The following is a 24,177-nucleotide window of genomic DNA, read 5'->3' as shown; positions in this document are numbered from 1 at the left end:
TTCCCCTCCTCCCCACCCCTTGCCGCTGGTAATGACAAATCTGATCTCTTTTTCTGTAGGTTTGTCTGTCTTTTGAAGTATAATTGACCTACAACACTATGTTAGTTCCCAGTGCACCAGATAGTGATGCAACATTTTTACACATTACAGAATGACCACCACGATATGTCGAGTTACAGCATGGGGAATGTAGTCAACAATAATGTAGTATCTTTATTACTAATCCATCACTAATTCAGTCCTTTTTGTGGCTGCATAGTGTTCTGTATGTACCACAGTTTAACCATTCACCGTTTCCAATATTCTTCCTATCACATCATTCAGTTTGTTTCCCTTCTCATACCAAGAACTTTCTGAAATCCTTTCACAAGTATGCTTTCTTGTTTCTCATGTCTATCTTGTCTACCTTCAGCAGAACGTAAGTCCAGAGAACCTTTGGTTCTGGCCTGTGTGTGCTCTGTTGTGACTTTTCCAAGCACAGCACCTAGCACATTCAGAAAGTGTTTGTTGAATGAATGCACGATCAAGCACACAGCAATGGTAGATCCAGAAGAAGTGTGCAGTGACTGAATAAGAGGTCAGGGAGTGACCTCAGGGTGAACCTGACTTCTGAGAAATTCATGTACCTCACGTGGGGGTTCGGTATTAAAATTACAATGTAGTTGAAAGTTTATCTTTGGAAATTCTTTAAATCACCTTGAAACTGCCGAAACTAGGATCCTTGGATGCTCAAAAGACAAGAATTAGACTTTTTGCTTTGCTAGACATTTGAGTTGTGGGCTCCCCAACCCTGGAACAGCAGAGGGTGAGGCTGTTGAACTGGGGTCATGGTGAGAGGGTCAAGGAAGGGATTTCATTCTTCTTGGAGGGACCGAGCGGGTGTGGCTGAATTTATGTAAATATGCATACAACATATTCTGCATAATTTATGTAAACGTGTGCAATCATATCATGCATAATTTATGTAAATATGCATGCAGCGAATTGTGCATGCTTTGTAACCAGCACAGGTGTACCACGTATACAGTGTAATGTGCATATACTGTAATGTGCTAACAGTGTGATTCACTTGACCTTCGCGTGGCTTAATCTGTTGTCTCTCTGCTACTTTGTTCCAACTCAGGAGGCAACCTTTCCAAACAAGACTGGACCATCCAGTGGCCCACCACGGAGACGGGGAAGGAGAACAATCCCGTGTGCCCCCCGGAGCCGACCCCCTGGATCCGCACCCACCTCTCCCAGAGCCCCAGGGTCCAGTCCAAGTGCGTCCAGCACTACTGTCACGCCAGCCCCAGCCCCGGGGCCCCCGTGTACACCCACGTGGACAGGCTCACCGTGGACGCCTACCCGGGCCTGTGCCCGCCCCCGGCCTTGGAGTCGGGCCACCGCTCCCTGCCCCCGTCGCCCCGGCAGCGGCACGCCGTCCGCACCCCGCCGCGCACCCCCAACATCGTCACCACCGTGACGCCGCCGGGCACGCCGCCCATGAGGAGGAAGAACAAGCTGAAGCCCCCGGGGACCCCGCCGCCCTCCTCCCGGAAGCTGATCCACTTGCTCCCGGGTTTCACCGCCCTGCATCGGAGCAAGTCCCACGAATTCCAGCTGGGTCACCGCGTAGACGAGGCCCACACGCCCAAGTGAGTGCGTTTGGTGGGCGCCCTGGGGCGACTGAGCTTCTCAGCCGGGGAAGGCTCCGGTCAACTTGTCTTTCCTTCCTCTAGTTGAATAAAGGGTGGATTTTCCTTCCTGGCTGGCCCGGAAAATGAATAGAATGGAATTTTCGAGAAATGACCTGTTTATTTATACTATTAATACTCCTTAAGTCTGGTAGCCCAGGAGCCAAATCTGAATTTCTTGCAATACATCCAGGTTTATTCCTTTCTGTTTTGGCTGTGGGTGCTTTCCTGCTTTGACAGCAGAGTTGAGTATGGCGGGCAAAGCTGCAGTATTTACCGTCTGGCCCCTTTACAGGAAAAATTTGCCGGGCCCTTCAGAGTGCACCTTAGTGCAGCCTGGAAGTAGGATGCGAGCTGCTCATGTGACCTTACGTTTTCTAGTAGGTGCGTTAAAAAGAGGCAAAAGAAGCAAGTGATACTGATTTTTCTCATATGTGTTATTTAACCCAATGTATCAAAACAGCACTTCAGCGTAGAATCAGAGAATATTGCGGAAATATTTCGCATTCTTTTCTCCGCGCGAAGTCTTTGAAGCCTGAAGTGTGTTTTACATCTATAGCTCATCTCAGTTTGTACTGGCCACACTGTAAGAGTGGAAGGGCTATGTGTGTCGAGTGGCTGGTGTGCTGGACGGTGCAGCGATAGAGCGACCCTGTGCGGGGGGCTCGCTCCGTGTTTATGCCTAAGACGTGTGTCCGGGTCTGCTCGGCGTGGAAGGGGCTCAGAGAGAGGAGAAAAGGACTATCATAGCAAAAGGGTGATACAGAAGTTCATGATGGGGCCACAGGCACCCAGGGGAGAAAATCATGAAAGTGGACGTGGTGTGTGTCTGGCTCTGGTCAGAGGAGGATGTGCCCTGCTGCCAGCAGAGGGTGACATGGTATCTGTGGCTACCTGCCAGCTAATGAGAGAAACGGGGAGACTCTGTGCAGGGGCCCTCAGAGTCTGACTGTGGCCTGGGTCCCCTGCAGGCTTTTGAGGGTCTCAGTGTATTAAAAATGGAAGAAAGGCTAAACAGGGTCACAAAAGTGGGTAGCATGTTTTAAATATTTACATTTAACAAAATTGCAGTTAAGGCATAGATGATAAAATGATTATGGATAATCTTACTGGGAGATACGGTGAAGAGTCTAGCTTTGGGGACTGTTGTGTGTGAGAGGCCTGGACCCCCATTCCGGGAGCTACGCTGTCAGGGAAAAGTGGGGAACATGTCAGTGCGTTTCCGTTTCAATGATTTAGCTGGTGTTTCATGAGCTCTCATTACCATATGCCAGTGAGTCTAAGACATTGACTGTAAGGTGCATTGGAGATAGAGGTGAAAATATGTGCATCTTAGAGTTGATGAAATGCGATGTGTTCTGGGCTCTGGGCTAGTTGGTGCGGGTATAATGGAAAGGGAAAAGAGACATAGCCCTTGGCCTTGTGAGGACCGAAATTAATCAGATATAATCACATGTAGGTGTTATAATCTTGTGTCCAGTAATTACAAACAGTGTTACAGGCTCTCAGGAGAAAGAGCAGGATGCTCTCAGAGCCTCTAACCCGATGGGCCTGACTGAGTTTGCTCTGGCAGGGAGGTGAGTGGAGGGGGGACCAGGGAGGGCCTGGTCAGGGATGGCTTCCAGAAGAGTTGTTTGGACTGAAGGCTAAGTAGGGATTAAGGTGGTGGAAGAGGGTGGGGTGTTCCAGCCAAGAGGTGGAAGGGAGCGTGACACATTTGAGGAATTGACCGAAGGTCTCTATGACTAAAGGAGATGGCATGTGATACAAGAAGACTCAAGAGTTAGACAGGAGTTGGGTAGAGGGTATAGCTTAGTGGTAGAGTGCATGCTTTGGCATGCACAAGGTCCCAGGTTCAATCCCCAGTGCCTCTGTTAAGGGGAAAAATGCTAAATTAAATAAATAAATAAAACTCTCTCTCTATATATATAAAATCAGATTTTTAAAAAAAGAGGCAGAAAGCAGCACTATGCATAACAGCCAAAAGGTGGAAACAACCCAAGTGTTCATCAGCAGATAAAGGATAAACTAAATGTGGTCTATCCATACAATGAAATACTATTTAGCCATAGAAAGGAATGGAATTCTGACACGTGCCTCAACATGGGTGAACCTTGGAAGTGTTATTATGCTAATGCAATTAGACAACTAGGGTGTGATTCCACATATGTGAGGTGCCTGGAACACGCAAATTCAGAGACAGAAAGTAGAATAGAGGTTGCCAGGGGCTGGAGGAGGGGGAATGCAGAGATTATGTTTCCTGAGAGTCAGTTTGGAAAGTGGACAAGTTCTTGAGATGCACAGCAATGTGAATGTACTTAATGCCACTGAACTGTACACTTAAATATGTTTAAAATGGTAATCTCTATGTTACATATATTTTACAATGACCAAAAAAAAAAAAAATGAGTTAGGCAGAAAAGCCGGATGTTGGCTCACTTTTTCTGTAAAGGGCCAGATAGTAGATGTTCTAGGCTTTGTGGGGCCAGGTGGTCCACTGCATCTCTGCCGTTGTAGCAAAAATAGCCACAGACAATAGCTGAATAAGTGGGCGTGGTGATGGTTCCATACAATTTTGTTTATCAGAGCAGGTATCTGGCTGGATTTCGCCCACAGGCTGTGGTTTGCCCCGGCAGAAGCTGTGGTGTAGACAGTGGTTCTCCCTTCTAAAGCATGGAAAAGGCCTTAAAAAACGATTTTAGTGAAAGACATAATCAGATCTGATTTTATGAAGATCACTTAAGTGTTGGTATGAAATCTAGATTGGAAACACAGACCACTTCACCACACATGTTTGGGACATCAGAGACTTAAGCAGAGGATGGGTACTTTTCTGATCGGAGTTGCACTTGGTTTTTACGGTTTTGTGAGAGCCAGAGAGACTGGTGGGTTGCTGAGACCTCAGGACGAGTGCACGGGGAGGGTCACAGGAAGCCTAGGAATGCAGGTTGCTGGAATGGAAGGCGGAAGGTGGCGTTTGGGGTCTGCTGGCCCTTGTTTCCCCAGACTATGCATCTCCCTCGCCCCTCGCTGGGCTGAGTGTGGTGGAATTTGACCGGAAGGCAGAGCCTGGCTCTACGGACACATAATCTTTTAATCTACAAGGTAGGGGCAAAGTGAGAGAGGCTGCCCTTAGCCTGTTTAGTATTTTTCCCCTGCGTTATTGGGATGTAATTGACAGTAACACTGTGTAAGTTCAAGGTGTACAACGTAATGGCTTAGTACACATGTGTATTGTGAAATGATTACCACAATAGGTTAGTTAGCACATCCATCACCTCACATAATTACTGTTCTTTTGTGTGGGTCATGAGAAATTTTAAGATTTACTCTCTTAGCAACTTTCAAGTACCAACAATACAGTATTGTTAAACAGTCAACATGTTGTACATTAGAGTTCCCAGAACCTATTCTTACAACCGGAAGTCTGTACTCTTTGACCAAGATCTTCCCATTTCTCCCACCCCCTGTCCCTGGCAACCACCATTCTACTCTTTGTTTCTATGAATTTGATGTCCACATATAAGTGAGACCATTTAGTATTTGTCTTTCTCTGTCTGTCTTATTGCCCTCAGCATAATGCTGTCAAGGCCCATCCACGTTGTTGCAAGTGGTAGGATTTCTTTCTTTTTTATGATTGAATAATATTCCATATATATATATGCACCACATTTTCTGTATCCATTCATCCATCAATGTACGTTTAGGTTGCTTCTGTATCTTGGCTATTGTGAATAATACTGCAATGAGCATGGGGGGTGTAGATACCTCTTTGAGATGATAATTTCATCTTCTTTGCATATATACCCAGCAGTGGAATTGCTGGATCCTATGGTAGTTCTGTTTTGAAGTTTCTGAAGAACCTCTGTCCTATTTTCAATAGTGACTGCACCAATTTACATTCTCATCAGTAGTGCCCAAGGCTCCCCTCTTCTCCACGTCCTCACCAGCACTTATCTCTTGCCTTTTTCATGGTAGCCATTCTGGCAGGTGTGAGGTGATAACTCATTGTGGTTTTGATTTGTATTTCCCTGGTGATTAGTGACATTGAACACCTTTTCATATACACGTTGGCCATTTGTAAATTTGTAAATATTCTTTGGAAAAATGTCTATTCAGGTCTTTTGCCTATTTTTTAATTGGATTTTTTTTGTTGTTGTTATTGAGTTGTAAGACTTCCTTATGAATTTTGGATATTAACCCCTTATCAGACATACGGTTTGCAAATATTTTCTCCCATTTCCATAGGTTGCCTTTTCATTTTGTGATAATTTCTTTTGATGTGCAGAAGCTTTTTAGTGTAATAGATTCCCATTTATTTACTTTGATTTTCTTTTCTTGTGCTTTTGGTGTCATATCCAAAAAATCATCTCCAAGACCAGTGTCAAGGAACTTTTTTTTGGTCTTTTTTAAAAAATTGAAGTATAGCTGCTGCACAATATCATGTAAGTTACAGGTGTATAATATAATGCTTCACAATTTTTAAAGGTTATAGTCCATTTATAGTTATTATAAAATATTGGCTATACTCCCTGTGTTGTACAATGTATTCTTGTAGCTTATTCTACATCTAATAGTTTATACCTCTTCTCTCCTCCCCTATATTGCCCCTTCCCACTTCCCTCTCCCCAGTGGTAACCACTAGTTTGTTCTCTACGTCTGTGAGTCTGCTTCTTATTTTGTTATGGTCACCAATTTGTTGTATTTTTTAGATTCCACATATAAGTGATATCATACAGTATTTGTTTTTCTCTGACTTATTTCACTTAGCATAATGCCCTGCAAGTCCATCTGTGTTGCTGCAAATGGCAAAATTTTATTCTTTTTTATGGCTGAGTAGTATTCTATTATATATAATGTATAATAAATTATATATATAATAAATAACAATTATTAAATATGTGTATATATGTGTGTGTATATATATATATATATATACACACCACATCTTCTTTATCCATTCATCTGTTGATGGACACTTAGGTTGCTTCCATATCTTGGAGGTAAATAATGCTGCTATGAACATTGGGGTGCTTGTATCTTTTTGAATTAGTGTTTTTGGGGGGTTTTTGGTATATACCCAGGAGTGGAATTGCTGGGTCCTATATTAGTTGTATTTTTAGTTTTCTGAGAAACCTCCATACTGTCTTCCCCAGTGACTGGCACCAATTTACATTCCCAACCACAGTGTACGAGGGTTCCTTTTTCTTAAAGGGCTTATTTTAATGGAATGTGACCAGCATTAAAAATACGAAATAGACTCTCCTAGACTAGATTATACTGGAATGCATTGCATGTAGCCAGGCTAAATATTAGCATTGTTTTGTGAAACTCATGTCAGGTAGACAGCTGTCCCTTGGTATCCGCAGGGGATTGGTTCTAGAATCCATCGAGGGTACCAAAATCCATGTATGCTCAAGTCCCATAGTTGGCACTGCACATCCACAGTTCCAGCCACAGATTGTGTTGTACTGCAGCGTGACGTATTGAAAAAAATCCATGTATAAGTGGACCTACGCAGTTCAAATCCATGCTGTTCAAGGATCCACTGTGTATAGCTTTTTTCCTTACCCTGGGAGTCCTTCCCACTCTGGACAGCTTTGATTTGGGAACAAACCTCATCCAGAAGCAGATGAGAAGGCTTGAGAAGCCCGCTTTTTACCCTGTGGAGTGTAGCCAAAGGCACTATTTTCTGTTATCTGTTGCATGTCTGTTTCCTTTGCTCCTCTCCCTTGGAGCCTGGCTGGGGGTGGTTCTTTGTTGCCAACTTGGCAGTTTTCAGCCTGCTTTACTTCCTCTTAATGGGATGACGTGGAGTTTCAGAAGTCACGGGTCTTTCTGAGGAGGACTGAATCTTTCAAACCCATCGATTCCTGTGAGTTTTCAGGCACCAACCCCCTGGTAGGTCTCGGCTTAGAGGAAGGCTATATTTGAAACCATTTACCCTTGGCACTCTTGGACGGACTCACAGTGGTGTTTAGCAGATGGTCTATTTGGGTTTCAGATCTGTCCCGGTAGTAACCCATGAGCATTCATAGAAAATGCATGGCAAGAAAGCATGAATATATGAGCTATAGTGTGTCTCCCATCATTGGGAGCCTTGCAGTCCAGGTGTGTTGAGGATAGAGCAGAATTGTGGTGATTGGTCTCAGCCAAAACCATATCTCCTGTTTTGTATTCATTCTCAGAGTCCTTTTCACTTTCTTCTTTTCCTTTTGTTTGTTTGTTTGGTTTGGTTTTTTTTTTTGCATTTGAGTTCATGAGTGTGATTTTACTCCTGTGGTGTTACTGACCACTGCCCCCCTATACATACACACACAGAGGGAGAAAGAAACAATTTTTTTGATTATTGTGGAAATTGAGACAACACAGGAAACGTGATAAAGAAAGAGGAAAGTATATGCTAGTCCTTTTGTTTTACACACACACACACACACACACACGCACACACACGCACACACACAACATGCATTCTCATGGCTCTGAAATCACCCCCAATGGGGCACAAAATGATTTTTAGGGGAGAGAGGTGAAAAAAAAAAACCTTGGTATAATAGTTTGGGCATCCCATTGAGCCATATACATAAATAGACGCCCAGGGTATCTGTGGTATTAAGATTTCATTGGGAGTTGGGGATGATGATTGGGGAAAAAACGTCTAAAAAGATTCTTTAAGGGGTCACTGAAAAAAAGGTTGAGAAACACTGACATAGATCTGTGGTGTCATCCTCTAGAGTCAGGCGTAAGCACTGGGGGTTATCGAGTCTCCCCAGTGTTCTGACACGTCTTTCTTCTCCCTCTGGCTTTGTGACCACACTTATGTAGGGAAGCTGGTACTGATTCCTGATGGTCAGCCATTTGAAAAATGAACAGGGAGCTATCTCAGGGATTCTGTCATCTTGGCCTTCAGTTCAGGAATTCCACGGCCACAGTGTTGGAAAAAAGAAAAACGTAACAATTCTTGTGTGTGCGATGCGTTGTATGTCTTTAGATTCCCCCGTTTGTCCGCCCGTCACAGAGATGACTTGCTGTCACTTGTCAGAGCATCTGAAGGGGTAGATTGGGTTTCTGTAGAGTGAACCCCACTTTAAATGCAAAGGTGTAGCTCAGTTAAAAAAAGGAATTCTATTATAAATACTCCCCCCCTTTTTCTTGCAAATTCTTTTTAAAAGTAATTTTCAATTATAATTTTGTTTTAATTACAGAAGTAATTCCCAGATACAGCTTTATTTTGAAAATAAAAAGCAATATAAAATGTGAGCCACACGAGATCAAAGTCCCCTTCCCCTTGCCTTAGAGGACAGCTAGGTCTGCTCCTAATACTTTGGTAGGAGTCCTTGCGTACGTATGTCGGGTCTGTATGCGGATCTAACGTTATCTACTTCCCCTTCTTCATAATTGGAACCACACTGTATGGCTTTTTTCCAATGTGACAGCATAAGTATCCTGTTTATGACCTTCTCACACTTTATCCCTTGTAGAAATTCTTCTGTTTCCCCCAAAGCTCATCTACAACATTCCTTTGTTCATGTCTCTGCTTTCAGACCTCTGTATCATTTACATCTGAACATTTCACCCCTGCCCTTCTGGGGCAGAGTGTGAAAACCCTCCGCTGACCCAGGAACCAAGGTTGCGGGCTGGATGAAACCCACACTCAGTCCTCAAGGTGATGCTCAGTTCCGGTGAACTCACGTTTCTTTACCTGAGATCTCTGTCATCAGTAGCTTGTATGAGAACAGACTCTCCTCTACGGAGTCATTATGTAAATAAGATTTCAAGGGGGGCTCTTTTCACTTATTTTAGAAAATTAATTATGTGCAAGCACTCAGAGTCACTGACACACACCTACAGATAGATCGTTGTGCTAGTGACTACGACGAACTCTAATATACTGATAAGAGCAAGAGTGGAGTGTTAGTTTGTATATCATGGCATGTTCAGTCAAAGAGGACGGCTTCTGCTGGGCTCAGGCGCAGGGCTCTTTCACGTCTAACTAAGCATTCAGTCGCACAAGATGAATATTGACCACACTTGGCATCCGATTGACATAGGAGGATGTAGGGCAGCATCCAGGGTCTCTTCCATGACTCCCCTGGGGCTGCTCTTCCTCGCCTTCATCCCCAGGTGGCAGTTCAGGTACCAGGCGACGGCAGCCACTGTAAGCAGGTGTGGGTACCATCCTGGCTTAGGTGACAAAGAGCTCCTGTAACAACTCCTTCAGTGTCGCTCCCAGGGACCCTGCAAGGGACACGCCCAGGTAAAAGTCATGCTATGCAAGGATCCTCAAGGCTGTGGATTCCTCATCAGGTACTTCAAGTTCATACCAAGAGCTCCCAGTCTACACGCACTTTACCCGCCGGAGGCAATTCGACCACGAGTAACGTGGTCTATTAACACAGTCGACTTTTCCCCTTTAGCAATGCTCAGAGGATCAGAGCTGGAAAGTCAGCCCAAGGTCAAATTCCTGTTTGCGGAAGATGAAAAGGTCGAGTTCACCTTCCACCCACAGCTTCTTTTTAAAAATCCTGTAATGTGAACTTGCCTCCAGTTCACACTGAATTTCCTATTTTGAATTTTGAGATCTTTAGCAAGGTCTTCTATAATTTATGTAATCATACATAGCATGAATATTATATATAACATAATTTTTAATTGTTTCTGGTAAAATTTATGCTTCTCAGTTTTTTTTGGTTAAGTGCTGTCATGACTTTGCACGAGATGGTTCTGGTCACAGCTGCATCTTCCCATTTCGGCCGTGACCTGGTGCCCTTTATCCTTGGAGTCCAGGCCCTCTTCCCTGGGTCTGGAGCAAGAATAGACTCTTACCCTGGTTGAGATCTCTCCCTTTCCCTCAAGCTGCTGAATCTTTCAGTCCTGTGATGACTCCAGTGAGATTCATTTAAAATAAGTTCAGCAAGAAAAAAGTTTGGCTTTTCCAAACAGCGGGACTGCCTCCTTGTATCTGCCTCAGAGGCTTATAAAAGCACCACTGATGAACCACCCATTGCCACGTTCCTACTGACATAGCCTCTCTGAAGTTCCACAATGAAAGATTAGCTGGACACGGTGCTTATTTGATTGTGACTTATGGTGATGAGCTGTGCGCCCAGTTGGGGAACAGATATTTCATTTGAGGTGCCTCATTATTTACAAGGAGTAACTGGAAACATCATTCCGGTGAGATTTGTTCTGATTCTGTGTAGTCACTTTGTTTCCCCAGCGCCTGCCTCTGTCTCTTGTTACTTCTTTTTAAGGTGTTGAGAGGTTCCCAGGAGGCTCTGTGACAACTCTGTCTGGATAGCTCCCAGGTTTAGAAGGAGCCAAGTTGAGTCCCAACTTTGCTGCTCCCTCGCCTTGTGACCAGAAGCCAGTCATGTAGGAACTGTTGCTTCCACTGAGCGGAGTCTGTGTCTGCGCACTTCTCAGGGCAGGTGAGGCCCCATCCATACCCCCTGGGCCGGTGCTGGATGTTCCTCGCAGCTTGGATGGACAGGTCCCGTGCACACCAGTGTCCTCCCTCCAGCACCTGTGTCTCTGCCTTGGGGCCTTTTTTGGGCCAGTGGAGCATGTTTTGCTTGAATGCAGGCCAGGCTGGAAATACTAGGGAGTTCGTGCCCCCAGGAGCAAGCTTCACCCAATGAGGGACAAGAGTTCATGCATAAGTATGTCCTCAGTGGGGCCATCCTGATGTGTGTTCTATCCACTGCCTTGGCGGGTGGCTGAACCCCAGTTGCCCGTGGCGGTACGGACCCTCCAAAGCACATCCTCTGTGGGCTTTCCTTCCTCCCCCGCCTCACCTCTCCACTTCATCGTGCTTCCTGGGGCCACCTCCCAAGTATCCTACTTACACCCCCAAACCTACCTTGGGGCCTGATTTGGGGGCAGCCCAAACTAAGAAAGGAACAAGGGTAATCATTAATATAATCTCATGACGCTCTACACATGGCCGTGTGGACACTTTCTTCCTAAATTACAAGGTTTGCCAATCAGATGTTATAATAATACAAATCATGACTGTCATTTATGGTATTGTACTGCTTGTATTTTATTTAATCCTCAGATATCCCATTTTATAGGTAAGGAAATTGGCTTTAAGAGAGAAGATGCCTCGTCCAAATTCATTTAGACTAGTTAAGCGCCAGAATGAGGGTTCCTTCTAACCCACAGTCCATGGTGACATTCGGGGGTGCGGTGGGTAGGGCCATAGGTTCTGGAATTGGGTGGCCTGGGTGTGCGTTCTGACTTCACCACTTCCTGGCTGTGTAACCCTAGGCAAGTTGATTACCCTCTCTGAGCCCTGATTGTCTCATCTATATAATGGGGCTCATATGGCACCTAGTTCATAGTGTTGTTGGAAGGCTTAATATATGCCAAGTGCTGAGAACAGCCCCTGACACATAGCAGGGGCTAAATAAATGCTACTCATTGTCACTATTTACAAAATTACCCTTCCTGGTGGTTATTCAGAATCCATGGTAATAATCTTGGTTACTTGTAGGTTTCCTGCAGGGGAACAATCCATTAATAATACTGCAGGGCAAAGATCACAGGATCTGATAGGACACCCCCCATCCCAGTGCTTTTAAAGAGCTTCAGTTCTAGTTTGAGAAGACAGGCATATTGTTAAGGTATAATCTTAATAATGGAAAGCAGATCAAACATAAAAATAGATTTGGAAGTAGAGAAAAAAACTTCCAGATTTGTTGCCTTCAGCCGCAGGCAGTATCTGAGTGCTTCCCCACAGGGCGGCTGTCAGTGGCCGCATAGCCCTGGATTGCTTTCCTCTGTTCCTTCCCTTCCTGCAAGCCGAGTCAGAAGACCTTTCTGCTAGACCTCGGACCATCCCTAAGCCGAGCTCTAGGCTGGAACCAGGGAGAAGTTCCCATTACGCTTTAACCGGGGCATTAACTTCCTTTCCTTCCATGGGTGGGACATATCGTGTGACTGATGAAGTCTTCTAAGTCTACCAGCCTACTGTCTGCAGCCCAGTTACAGATGTAATGGGTCTTGGTACCCAGAACACATGGATACATGGGAAAAATATCACTGTAAGTTCAAGGAAATAGGGAACCAACAGTTATTGAATACATAGCTGGTGGACCTGACACTACACCTGTTCTGGCTAACTGATTCTCATAGTAAATGGGAGAGGTAGTCATCTTTATCCCCATTTTGCAGATGAGAAAACTGAGGTTCAGAGAGGTTGACCAGTGTCATGCAGCTTTGTGGGAACCCAGCCTGACACAGAGCTCTTTCCACTGGGCCATGCTGGATGTGGCTTGTGCCAAGCAGTTGGGACAGAGACCAAACATTGTAGGAATCAGATGCAACAGGGGCCACGTGGGCTTGCTTGCTGGCTTGTGACAATCAGAATCCTACCAGTGGGAATGGTGGTAATAAATTGAAGCAGGCAGAGAATTTAAGTGATGCCCTTGGCCCTTCCCATGTCGCCATCTTGGTTTGTCTCCTAGAGGCTGGGGTGAAAGCAGCCAGGCAGCAGAGCATCTTCTGCTCATCATCCCCCTGCCAGAAAGCACACCATCATGCATCTGGGATCCTTGCCACTTTAGAGCCCATGTGGCCATCAGTGACAGAAAAGCAGTATAACCTCAAAATGAGGGGTGCAGGCCACAGAGCCATGCAGACTTGGGTTCACATCCCAGTCATGCTGCCTACTGGCCACGTCTCCCTGGAAAAATGACTTCACTTGTCTGAGCGTTGGCTTCCTCCTCTGCAGAATGGAGACGGTGATAGAAGTTATAGTTATAGTAGTTACAGAGTTACTGGTGAAGGTTTAATGCAGCCAGAATGCTGTCACGTGCGCACGCATGGAATACACCCACGCCCATCACTGTGTGCAGGTACGAGCAATGTGGGCAATGTGGAGGCAGGAAAGGAGCCCCTTGCTTCTTTCCATTTGCCATCTGGTTATTCTCATCTCTGGCCTTCCCTTTCCTCCCCTGGGAGCACATCAAGACGGAAGTGGAATGGGATCTGAAGATAGATCCTGCCATGGCCACTTACAGAGACGGACGGAGGGTGACCCAAGTCCTGGCGACTGAAGATGGAGCGTTCTTGCTTCCTCACCAGACATGAGGGGTAATCGGCAGCTCTGCCGGGAGCCTGAGCAGCGTACTAAAGACTTTGTGGTTCGGATGTGTGTGGGTTTAATCTTCTTGGACACGTGGTGATTGGCTCCTTGCATTCTATGGGAGAGACAGGCCCTTGACCTTGACCTGGAGAAGCTGGAGATTCAGATGCTCCTGGCAGAGAGTGGTGTAGCTTGGTGATCAGTCCCCTTCCATAGCTCACACAGGTGACCAAATAAACGTTATGGCCCCAGGAGAGCACTCGCCAGGCTAACCACACTTTGCAGAAGGGAGGTAGGGATGTTTACACCCACATCCCGATGGCAGCTTTAGGCTCAGTTGTCTGTGATATGTAGATTTCTTCACGACACAGCTGCTCTTGCAGGGAGGATGGCTTTTGTTCAGAGGAGAGAGACTCTTAACTAACAAGCTGCCTTCTACTCCTGTCCAAATTTTAAGGGTTGACAGGGTTGGTTGAGCCTTCAGATACTTGGGAGGACAAAGTCTCTTTAAAGGTCCTTTAACATCTCTTTAAAAAAATGTTTTTGAAATTATTTCAGGCTTGTAGAAAAGTTGCAAGAATAGCACAAAGAATTCCTTCCTAATTCCCTTCACCCAGGTTCCCAAACATTATTATTTTATCACACTTGGTTCCCTTTTTAATCTATCCATCCATCCATCTGCTTTTCCATCCACCCATCCATCCATCCACCCATTCACCCGTCCATTCATCCATCCACCCACCTATCCATCCATCCACCTGCTTACCTAACATCCATCCATCCATCCATTCATCCATCCACCCATCCATATTTCTTTCTGAACCATTTAAAAATAAGTTGCTAACAAAATACCCCCTTAATCCTACCTTCTTCAGCATGTATTTCCTAAAGTCAAGTACATTCTCTTAAATAATTACAGTGCAATTCCCAAGTCAGAAAATTAACACCAAGAAAAGTCTCAGACTCTATCCAGAGTTCAGTTGTCTTCATACTGCTCTTAGTAGCAAAAGAAAAATCCAGAGTAGGCAGTGAATCCAGTTATCACGACCCCTTAGATTCCTCTGACTAGACGAACCCCTGTGATATGCTTTATCTTGTAGACCGTTGCTCCGTTTGGGTTTGTATGATGTTTCCTTATGATTAGATTCAGGTTATCCAGTTTTAGCAGGGATGCCACAGAAGCCACGTGGAATTCTCAGTGCATCACAGCAGGAAACATATGTTGATTTGACCCATTCCTTGTGATGCTAATTGTGATCGTTTGGTGAAGGTGGTGTCTGCCAGATTACAAAGTTATTATTTTGCCTATTAAAATGAACAAGTGTCTCGTGGGGAGATACTTAGAAACTATGTAAATATTTTGTTACTCCTCAAAATTTCACCACTAGGTTTAGCATTCATTGATGATTCTTGCCTGAATCAGTTACTACGATTATGATGATTTCCAAACAGTCACTTTCCAATTCCATCATTTCTTCTACACTGGAAGAGCCTTCCCTTCTCCTTTACTTATAGCAATGTGGTCTCATGAATTCTTATTCAATCGGTTATAATCCTTTACATGATATAATGATTTACTTTGATCCTCCGGGCAGCGTGGGAGAGGGCACAGAATTTAAGTGATGCTCTTGGCACTCAGATTTGGCCAGTGGGAGGCCCTTCAAACTGGCTCCTGCATCCTTTAGACATATTCTTACCTTTCTTTGGGTATTGCCTCATTTTCTGGCACAGGAAGATGTGGAATCTCTATCTGAAGGCAGATGTTTCTCCTTTTATGCATGTGATACTGTGTGTAAAGAGCTGAGCACCATGCCGCGTGCAAAGTCCATGTTAATTCTTATTATTAATGTCATCACCGTGTTATTATGATATTCTAGCTCTTGACCCTCGGACCTCCTGATCTTTTTCCAGCAGCAGTGGGCAAGCAGGCTCTGCCAGACACAGTTGGCTGTCACAAAGGCATGCACTTAACTTCTTTTCTGGTGCCTAGACTCTTAACTCGCTATAATACAGTCTTCAAGGGTTATTCCCCAAGGGTTGTTGTCACTTTTGGAGAAATTAAAAAGTATTTAGAAAAATGCAATGACTGATACAATGGACACTTAGGTTGCCACTACTTGGAATGAACATACATTAACATTTTGCCCTATTGGCTTTGCCATTTTTCCCCCAACAATAACAATAACAAAAAAATTGACAGATGAAATTGAAGATCCTTGTGAAAACTGAAACCCATACCTGCCACCTCCTCCCAGAGACAGCCACAAATTCATTTCAGAGTGTCTCTTTCCTGTGTGTATGTATGTATTGTTTTGTGTACTTAAACCTCTTACGTAACTGGTATATAAATATGTGTATATCATTGTTTCTTGCTTTTCTTCACTCACCATGTTTTTGAGATCTATCCATGTTGATATATACATGGCTTCTTGTTATTTGCCTTCAACTGCTGTATACTATTCCATGGTACAAGGCCACCATAGTTACATATTTACTGATTCCCCTGTTGATAGACATCTAGGTTGCTTCTAAGCCTTTACTATTGCAACCAGTGTTGCGGTGAAAATTCTTGTACTTGTTTCCTTGTGCATACATGTAAGGGTTTCTCTACGATACATCCTTTGAAATAGAATCACTGGGCCAGGAGTATTTGTTATTTTAATGGGTAAAGGAGGAGCTCCCTAAGATTGCAGTGTTTCCAAGGATCAAGAGAAGACTCAGGCACTGAGATTGGTGATGGGGGAGACATTTTGGTCCCAGGGCGGGTCTTTCCGGAGGCCTTCAAATCAAATTTCTTATAAGGCTGGTGCTGCCACCTGTCTGCCTTTTGCCCTTAACCATCAGGAAAGTGTTCAGAGCCAGAGAGGGAAGGTGGTAAGGCAACCTCGGTACTTCCTCTTAGATGGATGGCAAGGCTGAGGATTCTCCTAGAGGAATTGCCCAAGATAGCCCCCAGATACAGCAACTGAAGTCAAGCTTGCTGGGAGAGCATTTGCATTGAGCTGGTATTACTGCCTTTCGAATCTTTTCTTTATCCTTGTCATTATCATCTGGCTGGAATGGGCCAGGTTCTATCAATTAAAAATAGTCGTACCTGAAATATGTCCGTCTAAGTCTGGAAAAGCATTAGAGTTAGACTCAGGATTGCGATGGCTGGGAACAAAAGCCTGCCTTGTGTACAGGAAACTGCAGGGTTTCCTGAGGGACCTCATTTGTTGAGTAGAATTTATGGGTCCTCTTTATTTTTCTTTGCAGTAATCATGTTGAGTTTTTGCTTCTTCCCTCCCTCTCTTTGCTTTGCCACTGGCAGGCGCCAGCCTTTTGGGATGGGAATGTCACTTGGTTGCCAAATTAAATGCCCCAAATCTATTACTCAAGAGGGTGGTACCATTTCTGGAAAAAACAAGGAGGAGGCACTGTTCTCTATCTTGCTATCTGACCTATTTGATAGAATTTGAAACAAACCTTTTAGTGTGATGAATGAGGAGACAGAAAAATTCCTCCCTGGGCCAATTTCTCTGCTGTGTTTGGCTCCTGGATGGCAACTTGAGTCATAGAGGCCAGCTGCCCAGCACTTTGATTTAAGATAATGGGGGCCAGGAAGCTGGGGTGGTATCAGGTGGGGTGGAATGGTCACATTGAGGCAGGCAGTAAGTGAGGCCTTTGGAAGCCAAGGCAAAAGTCAGGAACAAAGCTGGGTACAGCTGAGACCCCAGAAATGCAGCCAGAAATTGGAGGCCATGATGGAGAAGCCATTCAAAGCCAAGTGTGTGGCCTCAGCATGCGGACGGTGAGGTAGCCACAAATCACTCATGACTGTCCTTATAAGGTACTTCTGTATTCCCTTCTGTGTTCCCTGTGCTCAGGGGCCAGTCCTGGGTCCACCCCAGAGTAAAATCAGGCCCCATCTGACACACTGTACTACTGTATAATGGATGGATGGATTTGATGATTGATTGATTCATTTGTTCATTTATGTGTCATGCATTTTTGCCTACATGGTGCCAAGTCCTACAAGGATTCCCTGGTGAGCAAGTGACTCCTACTTTCCAGGAGCTTACAGTTGAGCAGACAAGGATGAGAAAAGTTAACACCCTAAAACAGTACTGTGTGCTGAGCAGGGTAAAGAGGGCCCTGGGGGCTACCTTGGAAGCCACAGTGGGATTGAGAGTAGGGGTCCCAGCTGATAGTCCATCACCAAATGTGAGCCATACTTTCCTCTCTTTTCCCCTTGTGTCTGCTCTGGGAGCGATCCCCCAGGAGATATTTTGGGGTTCTTTGTTCGTCAGATGGGCTAATGATTGGACCATCCCTCTTCTCTCTGTTCGTTCTAGGGACATAATGCTGCTGTGCAGGGTCCCAGCTAAATCACCAACAGCCTCAATTTGTAATCTCTATTTAGTGGTTTTTATTGGGCTCTCCAGCCCTGCCTGAAACACTCACCCATTTGGTCATTCTTTCATTTGGAAAAACTTATTTTTCAGCACTTGTGATATGCAGGGTCTGGACGAGAAGCCTGGGAAGCAGAGTAGCAAAAAACAAAAAAACCCCCAAAAACCAACCCAGCCTTTCTTTCAAGGAGCTCAGGATTGAGAGGAGACAGGCTAGAAACCTACTTTGTAACTCAGTGGGGAAAGGTCTGGAGTAAAGGAAGACTAGGGCTGAGGGAGCCCAGGCGAGGAGCACCTAAAACATTCAAGGGAGTCAGGGACAGCTTCCGGGAGGAACTGTCATCTCAGGCAGGAGTTGGAAAACTTTTCCTGTAAGGATGGGCTCAGGTAGTAAAAGCATCAGCCTCTGCAGCCCAGTGGTCTCTCTGGTGCCCCCTCAGCTCTGCGGTTGTAAGTGAAAGCAGCCCTAGATGGTATGCAAATGAATGGGCGTGGCTGTGTGCCAATAAAACTTTATTTACAAAAACAAGTGGCGGGCTGGATTTAGCCTTGGGGCTGTAGTTTTCAGCTCCTGACCTAAGAGAAGACCTGTAGAGTGAGTAGGAGTTGGCCAGGTGAAGAGAGAGGGGCAGGTAGAAAGGCCCGGAAGCCAGGGCTGGTTGGGTAGCTGAAAATAGTTGGTGTGGCCAGACTTTAGCCTGCATGGGTGGTGTGGTGCAGGGTGAAAATGGAGGATTAAGAAGGAGCTGTTGAGGAGTTTGGAGTTTCTCCTGAAGGCAGTGATCTGTCATGAATCATTTTAGCCAAGGTGCGTTTTGGCCTTGAGGCCTCAAGGCCTCAGTCCAATTGCTCTGAGCCCTTAGCTTCCTGTTTTCCATTAATTCTTTCTCTCCGGCATGCAGTACGCCTTCCAGAGTTCAGGGGAATGTGGCTCTGGTGACGCGGGCTGAGCAGAAGTCAATGGGCGGCTGGGTCATCTGCTCCTGGCGGCTGATGGCAGAGGAGGGAGCCGCCGACCCCACTTCTGGCGCTGCCCACGTCCCCGAGGGCATCACCTCTGATGGCCTCCTGGCCTCCAGCCCCTGATGGGCCCTGTTGGGACTCAGTAATTTAACAGGAACATGGCCGGGGGCTCTCTGGTCACTAGCTGTGAGCTCTCCACTCCCTCCTCCTGCTCCTCCCAGGCTGGAGGTATTTATTAACCGGAATTAATAGAGGAAGAATGAAAATATGAACAACTCTCTAGGCTCCCATCTGGGCCCCATTCCACCACGGCTGGTCTCCTGGAAGCTACAAGAGCGGGTGAGGTTCATTTTCTGGAGTGGTGCTCAGTGACTTCAGGAAGCAGTCACCGAGCCCTTCCTTCCAGCCCTGGTCGTGTTTCAGGATCATGCTTGGTACATTAGAGGGATGGCCTTTCGGTGTCTGTCCGCTGAATCGGGCGCAGGTGTGTGGATGTCCCCTCACCAGCCTGGGTTTTAACCACCACGTCGGGGTGGGATGTGTCTGAGGTGCTGCTGGGTTGTCTTGGGACCTGAGGTTGGCACCGGCTTTGATTTCACTTTCCAAGATGCTAAGACTGAAAACATTTTGTGTTCAGTGACGATGAGGAGGAACATCTAACCATTATGTTCTTTGCCCAGAGAAGGTACCAATTCATTCTCTGACTTCCTTTGTTTCATAGAAAGTCTGGGTGTGAGGACCTGAGGGATTGCCAGTCTTCAGAGAGCGCTTTGGACAGCAGCTCAGCCCTGTGGGGGTGTTGGGTGGGCCTTGCCCTTGTTCTAGCAGGTAGGTTTAGAGAGGCTCAAACAGGCAGCGGTGGCTGTGGCTTCCCTCACACCACACTGACCCTCCACTCCTTTCTGCCGCTGCCTGGATACTTCTGCTTTCATACTGTTGTCCAACTAATCATAGTAATAGAAACAGCGGACGTTTATTGCATCCTTGACCATATCATGGGCACTGTGCTAAGTGCTTTACACATAGTGTCAGCTTCTACCACCTGTGAAGTAGGTATTATTATCAACATTCTTTTGTACTGAAAGCAACCGAGGTATCGGGAGATTATAAAACTCACTGAGGGCAGCATCTGCTCCAGCAGGGATTGGCAGACTACTGCCTCAGGGCCAAATCCAGCCCACTGTCTGTTTATGTAAATAAAGTTTTACTGGAACACATCACACCCTTTCACACTGTGATGGCAGAGTTGAGTGGTCGTGACCAGAGCCTAAAATATTTGCTATCTGGCTCCTTCAGAGAATGCTTCCAGGCTCCCATGCTTAGCTGAAGCGGCAGGTACGATACACATCTGGCCCAGAGGCTGAATTCATGACCGTACATCCGCTAGGCTGCCTTTAGGGTTGCCATGGCCAGGCCTGTCACTTTTCCTTCTGCAGGTTTTAAGTCTCTACTCTTTTCCAGACCCTGGACTGTGAGTCTTTTGAATGTAGGGACCCTGTCTCATTCATCTCTTTTACTTCTTTGCTTAACAGAGCCCTGGGTACAGAGTTAAAGGCTCAAGGAGTGTTTGTTGAATGACTGAATGAGTGGATGGATGGATGGATGGATGTTTTTCCTGGCTCTCCCAGCATTGGAAGCCACCCCTCCCTACTCTCAGTCTAGTGTTCTCCCCATTACAGAGCGAATGTGAGAGGAGCTGTGTAAAGAAGGTCCTTGTCCAGTTTGCCCCTTTAAGGCAGGAATGGAGGTGAGTGAGGTCCCCTCCGTGTCCAGCCCTGGTCCTGCCGGTGTGATGTGGAAGCACCTGGCTGGTGCTGGAGGAAGTCATCTTTACTGTTCTTTTTGTCAAATCTTTTGGAGTTGACCTTGCATGGGATTCAGATTCTGAATGTTATTAATACCCTAATATTCAAGCAACCCACATAGCAAGCACAGTCCTGAGTGTGAATCCGTGGGGACCCTTCCCTAGAGCTTCTGCAGTCCACCTGCGTGGGAGCGATGCTCTCTCACCTGGTCCAGGGAGGGGCAAGCAGCATCGTCGTCCTCCTCGGGCAGCTATGGGCCAAATCCACCGGTGTGCCCCGTAGTGTTTTGTCAAATATCAGTGCTGCAGAAAATGAAGTCTTCAGCAGGGAACCTTTTCATAAACAAAGAATATAATTTGTGTGGAGTTTGCAACCTAACGTTAGGATGCTGCTAACTGCTTTTCACAAAAGGAACCCAGCGTTTCCTGAGCCCCAGTTCCCTCCCTGCGTGCGTGTCTTACCATCACTTAGCAGTTCCCCCTTTTCTCAGATGAGGAAATGATGGTGTAAAGAGCCCAGCGAGGAAACCGTCTCAGCACCTGAGCTCTGTGATGTTAACGATTTTGGCGTCCCCCGGTATTTGCATTCGCCCTCTGGCCTGGCTGGGCTGTGGGTGGGGCAGCATGGAAGACCTTGGCCTCAGGCACGACTTCCGACCTGAGCCCTTAAGTGTCTGCAGCTTACTTGGGCCAAGTCCCCAGCATCCCTCACACGGAGAGCCCTGTGCTGTGTGGGCGGTGAGGGCTGCACCGCCGTTAGCCATGCTCCGAGTGTCTGATGATGCTGGGGGACCTCGAGGTTGCTCACCAGGCACTGAGTTCCGAGTTTTTCTCAGTTGTCCATTTAGGTTTTCAAGAATATTCCCGACGTGTGGGGAGGCTAGGGGCTCTCTGGGAGCCAGAGGGGCCTCTCAGAAGTTAATGTTCCATTCCAGGTTATAATGGACAGCAGCTGGGGTGTCTGCCTGGGCCAATTTGCTGTGAATGGCTCTGCAAAGTTGGCCTCCAGCGAAGAATTTGTGAGTTTATTTAACCGTGGCGAGCGCAGGTGTAACAGAATGACAAAACTTGCTGGAGGTGGGGGCAGAGTTGCTGGCGTGTTCACGGTTGGCCTCTTGTCTTCTTCCTCTCTTTTCCTTCTCTGCCCCTTACCGTGATGAAAAGGTCGTATGCTTCCCAATTTTCTCTTCTCTTTAGCCTCCTTATTTCCAGTTTTAAAAATTGAGTATTAATTTACATATAACATAAAACATCGATTTTAAGTTCAGTGGGTTTTGATAAATGTATATCCCCAGGTGCCCACCTCCCCAGTCAAGATATAGAGTGTTTCTCATCCACTCTGGAAGGTTTCCTGTGCCCCCCTCTGCAATTATTTTCCCTTACCTTGAAGGCAGCCACCATTCTGATTTTTATCACCTGGCTGAGCTCACATAAAACTCCATATAAATGGAGTCATGCATTATACATATACTCTTTTGTGTCTGGCTTTTTTCACCCAATATGATGCTTTTCAGATTAATCTACGTTGTGTATCCGTAGTGTGTTCTTTTGTATTATTTTGTTATTATATTTTAGTAATATTTCATTGTGTGACTACACCCCAATGTATTGATCCATTCACACTGTATTGGTTTCCTAGGGGCTGTCATAACAAAGTAGCACGAACTTGGGGGCTTAAGACAACAGAAATTTATTATGTCACAGTTCTGGAGGCTAGATGTCCAAATCAAGGTGGCAACTGGGCCTTACTACCCTCTGAAGGACCTTAGAGAAGACTCGTTCCTTGCCTCTTCCAGCTTCTGAAGGCTTCTGGTAATCCTTGGCATCTCTTGGCTTGTGGCTGCATCGTTCCTCTGCTTACACACGGCCTGCTTCTCTCTGTGTATCCTTTCTTCTTGTGAGGACACCAGGCATTAGATCTAGGGCCACTCAGCGCGACCTTGTCTTCACCTCGTTACATCTGCAAAGATCCTGTTTCTAAGTAAGGTCACATTCACAGGTCCGGGGGCTCGGGACTTCAGCATATCCTTTTGAGGATGCGGTTCAGCCCACTACACTCAACTCACATTGAGAGACATTTAGGGTGTTTCTAGTTTGGGATTATTGAGAATAAATCTGCTGTGAACATCTCGTGCATTTTTTGGGTCAGCATATGTTTTTACTTCTCATGGATGAATACCTATGAGTCGAATTCCTGGATCGCGATGTATGTATAAGGTTAACTTTATAAGAAACTGCCAGACTGTTTTCCAGAGTGGCCGTACATTTTACAGCCCACCAGCAATGTACAGGAAAGCAGCAGCTCTACGTCAGTGGTCCTCAATGTGGGGCGATTTTGCCCCCCAGACGACATTTGGCAATGTCTGGAGATATTTTGGGTTGTCACATCTGGGGAGGAGACTGCTGCTAGCATCTAGCACCTGGGTAGAGACCAAGGATGCGGATAAACCTCCTGTAACGCATGGGACAGCCCCTACCGTCACCCACCTCCCCCCAGGAAGGAATTATCCAGCCCAAAGTGTCAGTAGTACCAAGACTGAGAAACCCTGTTCCTCTGTTCTCCATCCTTGTCACCACTTGATATTGTGAGATTTCTAATTTTATCCCTTCTAATAGGTATGAAGTGATATCTTGTTGTGTTTTAATTTGAGCTAATTAATTAGTTGATTTGCATTTCCCTAAAGACTTTAGGGAAATCCTTAGATGTTGAATGTTTCCTAGTCACTTCCTCTCTATGTGAATTATCTGTTCAAGTCTTTCCTCTATTTTTCATTGAGTTGTTTATCTTGTTACTGTGTTGTAGGTCTTCTATCAGACTATGTACTGTGGATATTTTCTCTCAGTCTGTGACTTCCCTTATAGCTTCCAAAGAGCCGAAATTTTGAATTTTAATGGAGTCCAATTTACCGCATTTTTCCTTTTATGCTTTGTGCTTTTTATAATCCTAAGAAATCTTTGCAAATCCCAAAGTCACCAAGATACTCTCCTGTTTTCTTTTAGAAGCTTTACAGTTTTAGCTTTTGTGACAGGTTTATTATCCATCTCACATTAATTTTTGCATATGGTGTGAGGTAAGGGTCAGGGCTCGACTATCTAGTTGTTCTAGTGCCATTTGTTGAAAAGACCACCCATTCTGCATTGAATTACCCGGCATCTTTGTTGCCTATAGATGGGCCATGTGTAAGTGGGTCTATTTCAAGACTCTCTATTCTGTTCTAGGCTTATGCCAGTCCCACACTGTCTTGATTACTG

General features: G+C 45.7%; 1 protein-coding gene across 1 annotated transcript in view; it reads left to right on the top strand.

Annotated features, from left to right (window-relative positions):
• The window catches only part of KSR2 (kinase suppressor of ras 2), a 370,971-nt gene that overhangs the window by 145,093 nt on the left and 201,701 nt on the right, over nt 1–24,177 (top strand). Inside the window, exon 4 of the mRNA XM_072953632.1 lies at nt 1,124–1,637. Coding sequence (XP_072809733.1) covers nt 1,124–1,637 — 514 coding nt within the window. The remainder of the gene's footprint in view (nt 1–1,123; nt 1,638–24,177) is intronic.

The sequence above is a fragment of the Vicugna pacos genome, chromosome 32, assembly GCF_048564905.1.
Source record: "Vicugna pacos chromosome 32, VicPac4, whole genome shotgun sequence".
In the NCBI taxonomy this organism is placed as follows: Eukaryota; Metazoa; Chordata; class Mammalia; order Artiodactyla; family Camelidae; genus Vicugna; species Vicugna pacos.
This window is presented reverse-complemented; position numbering and strand designations above follow the sequence as displayed.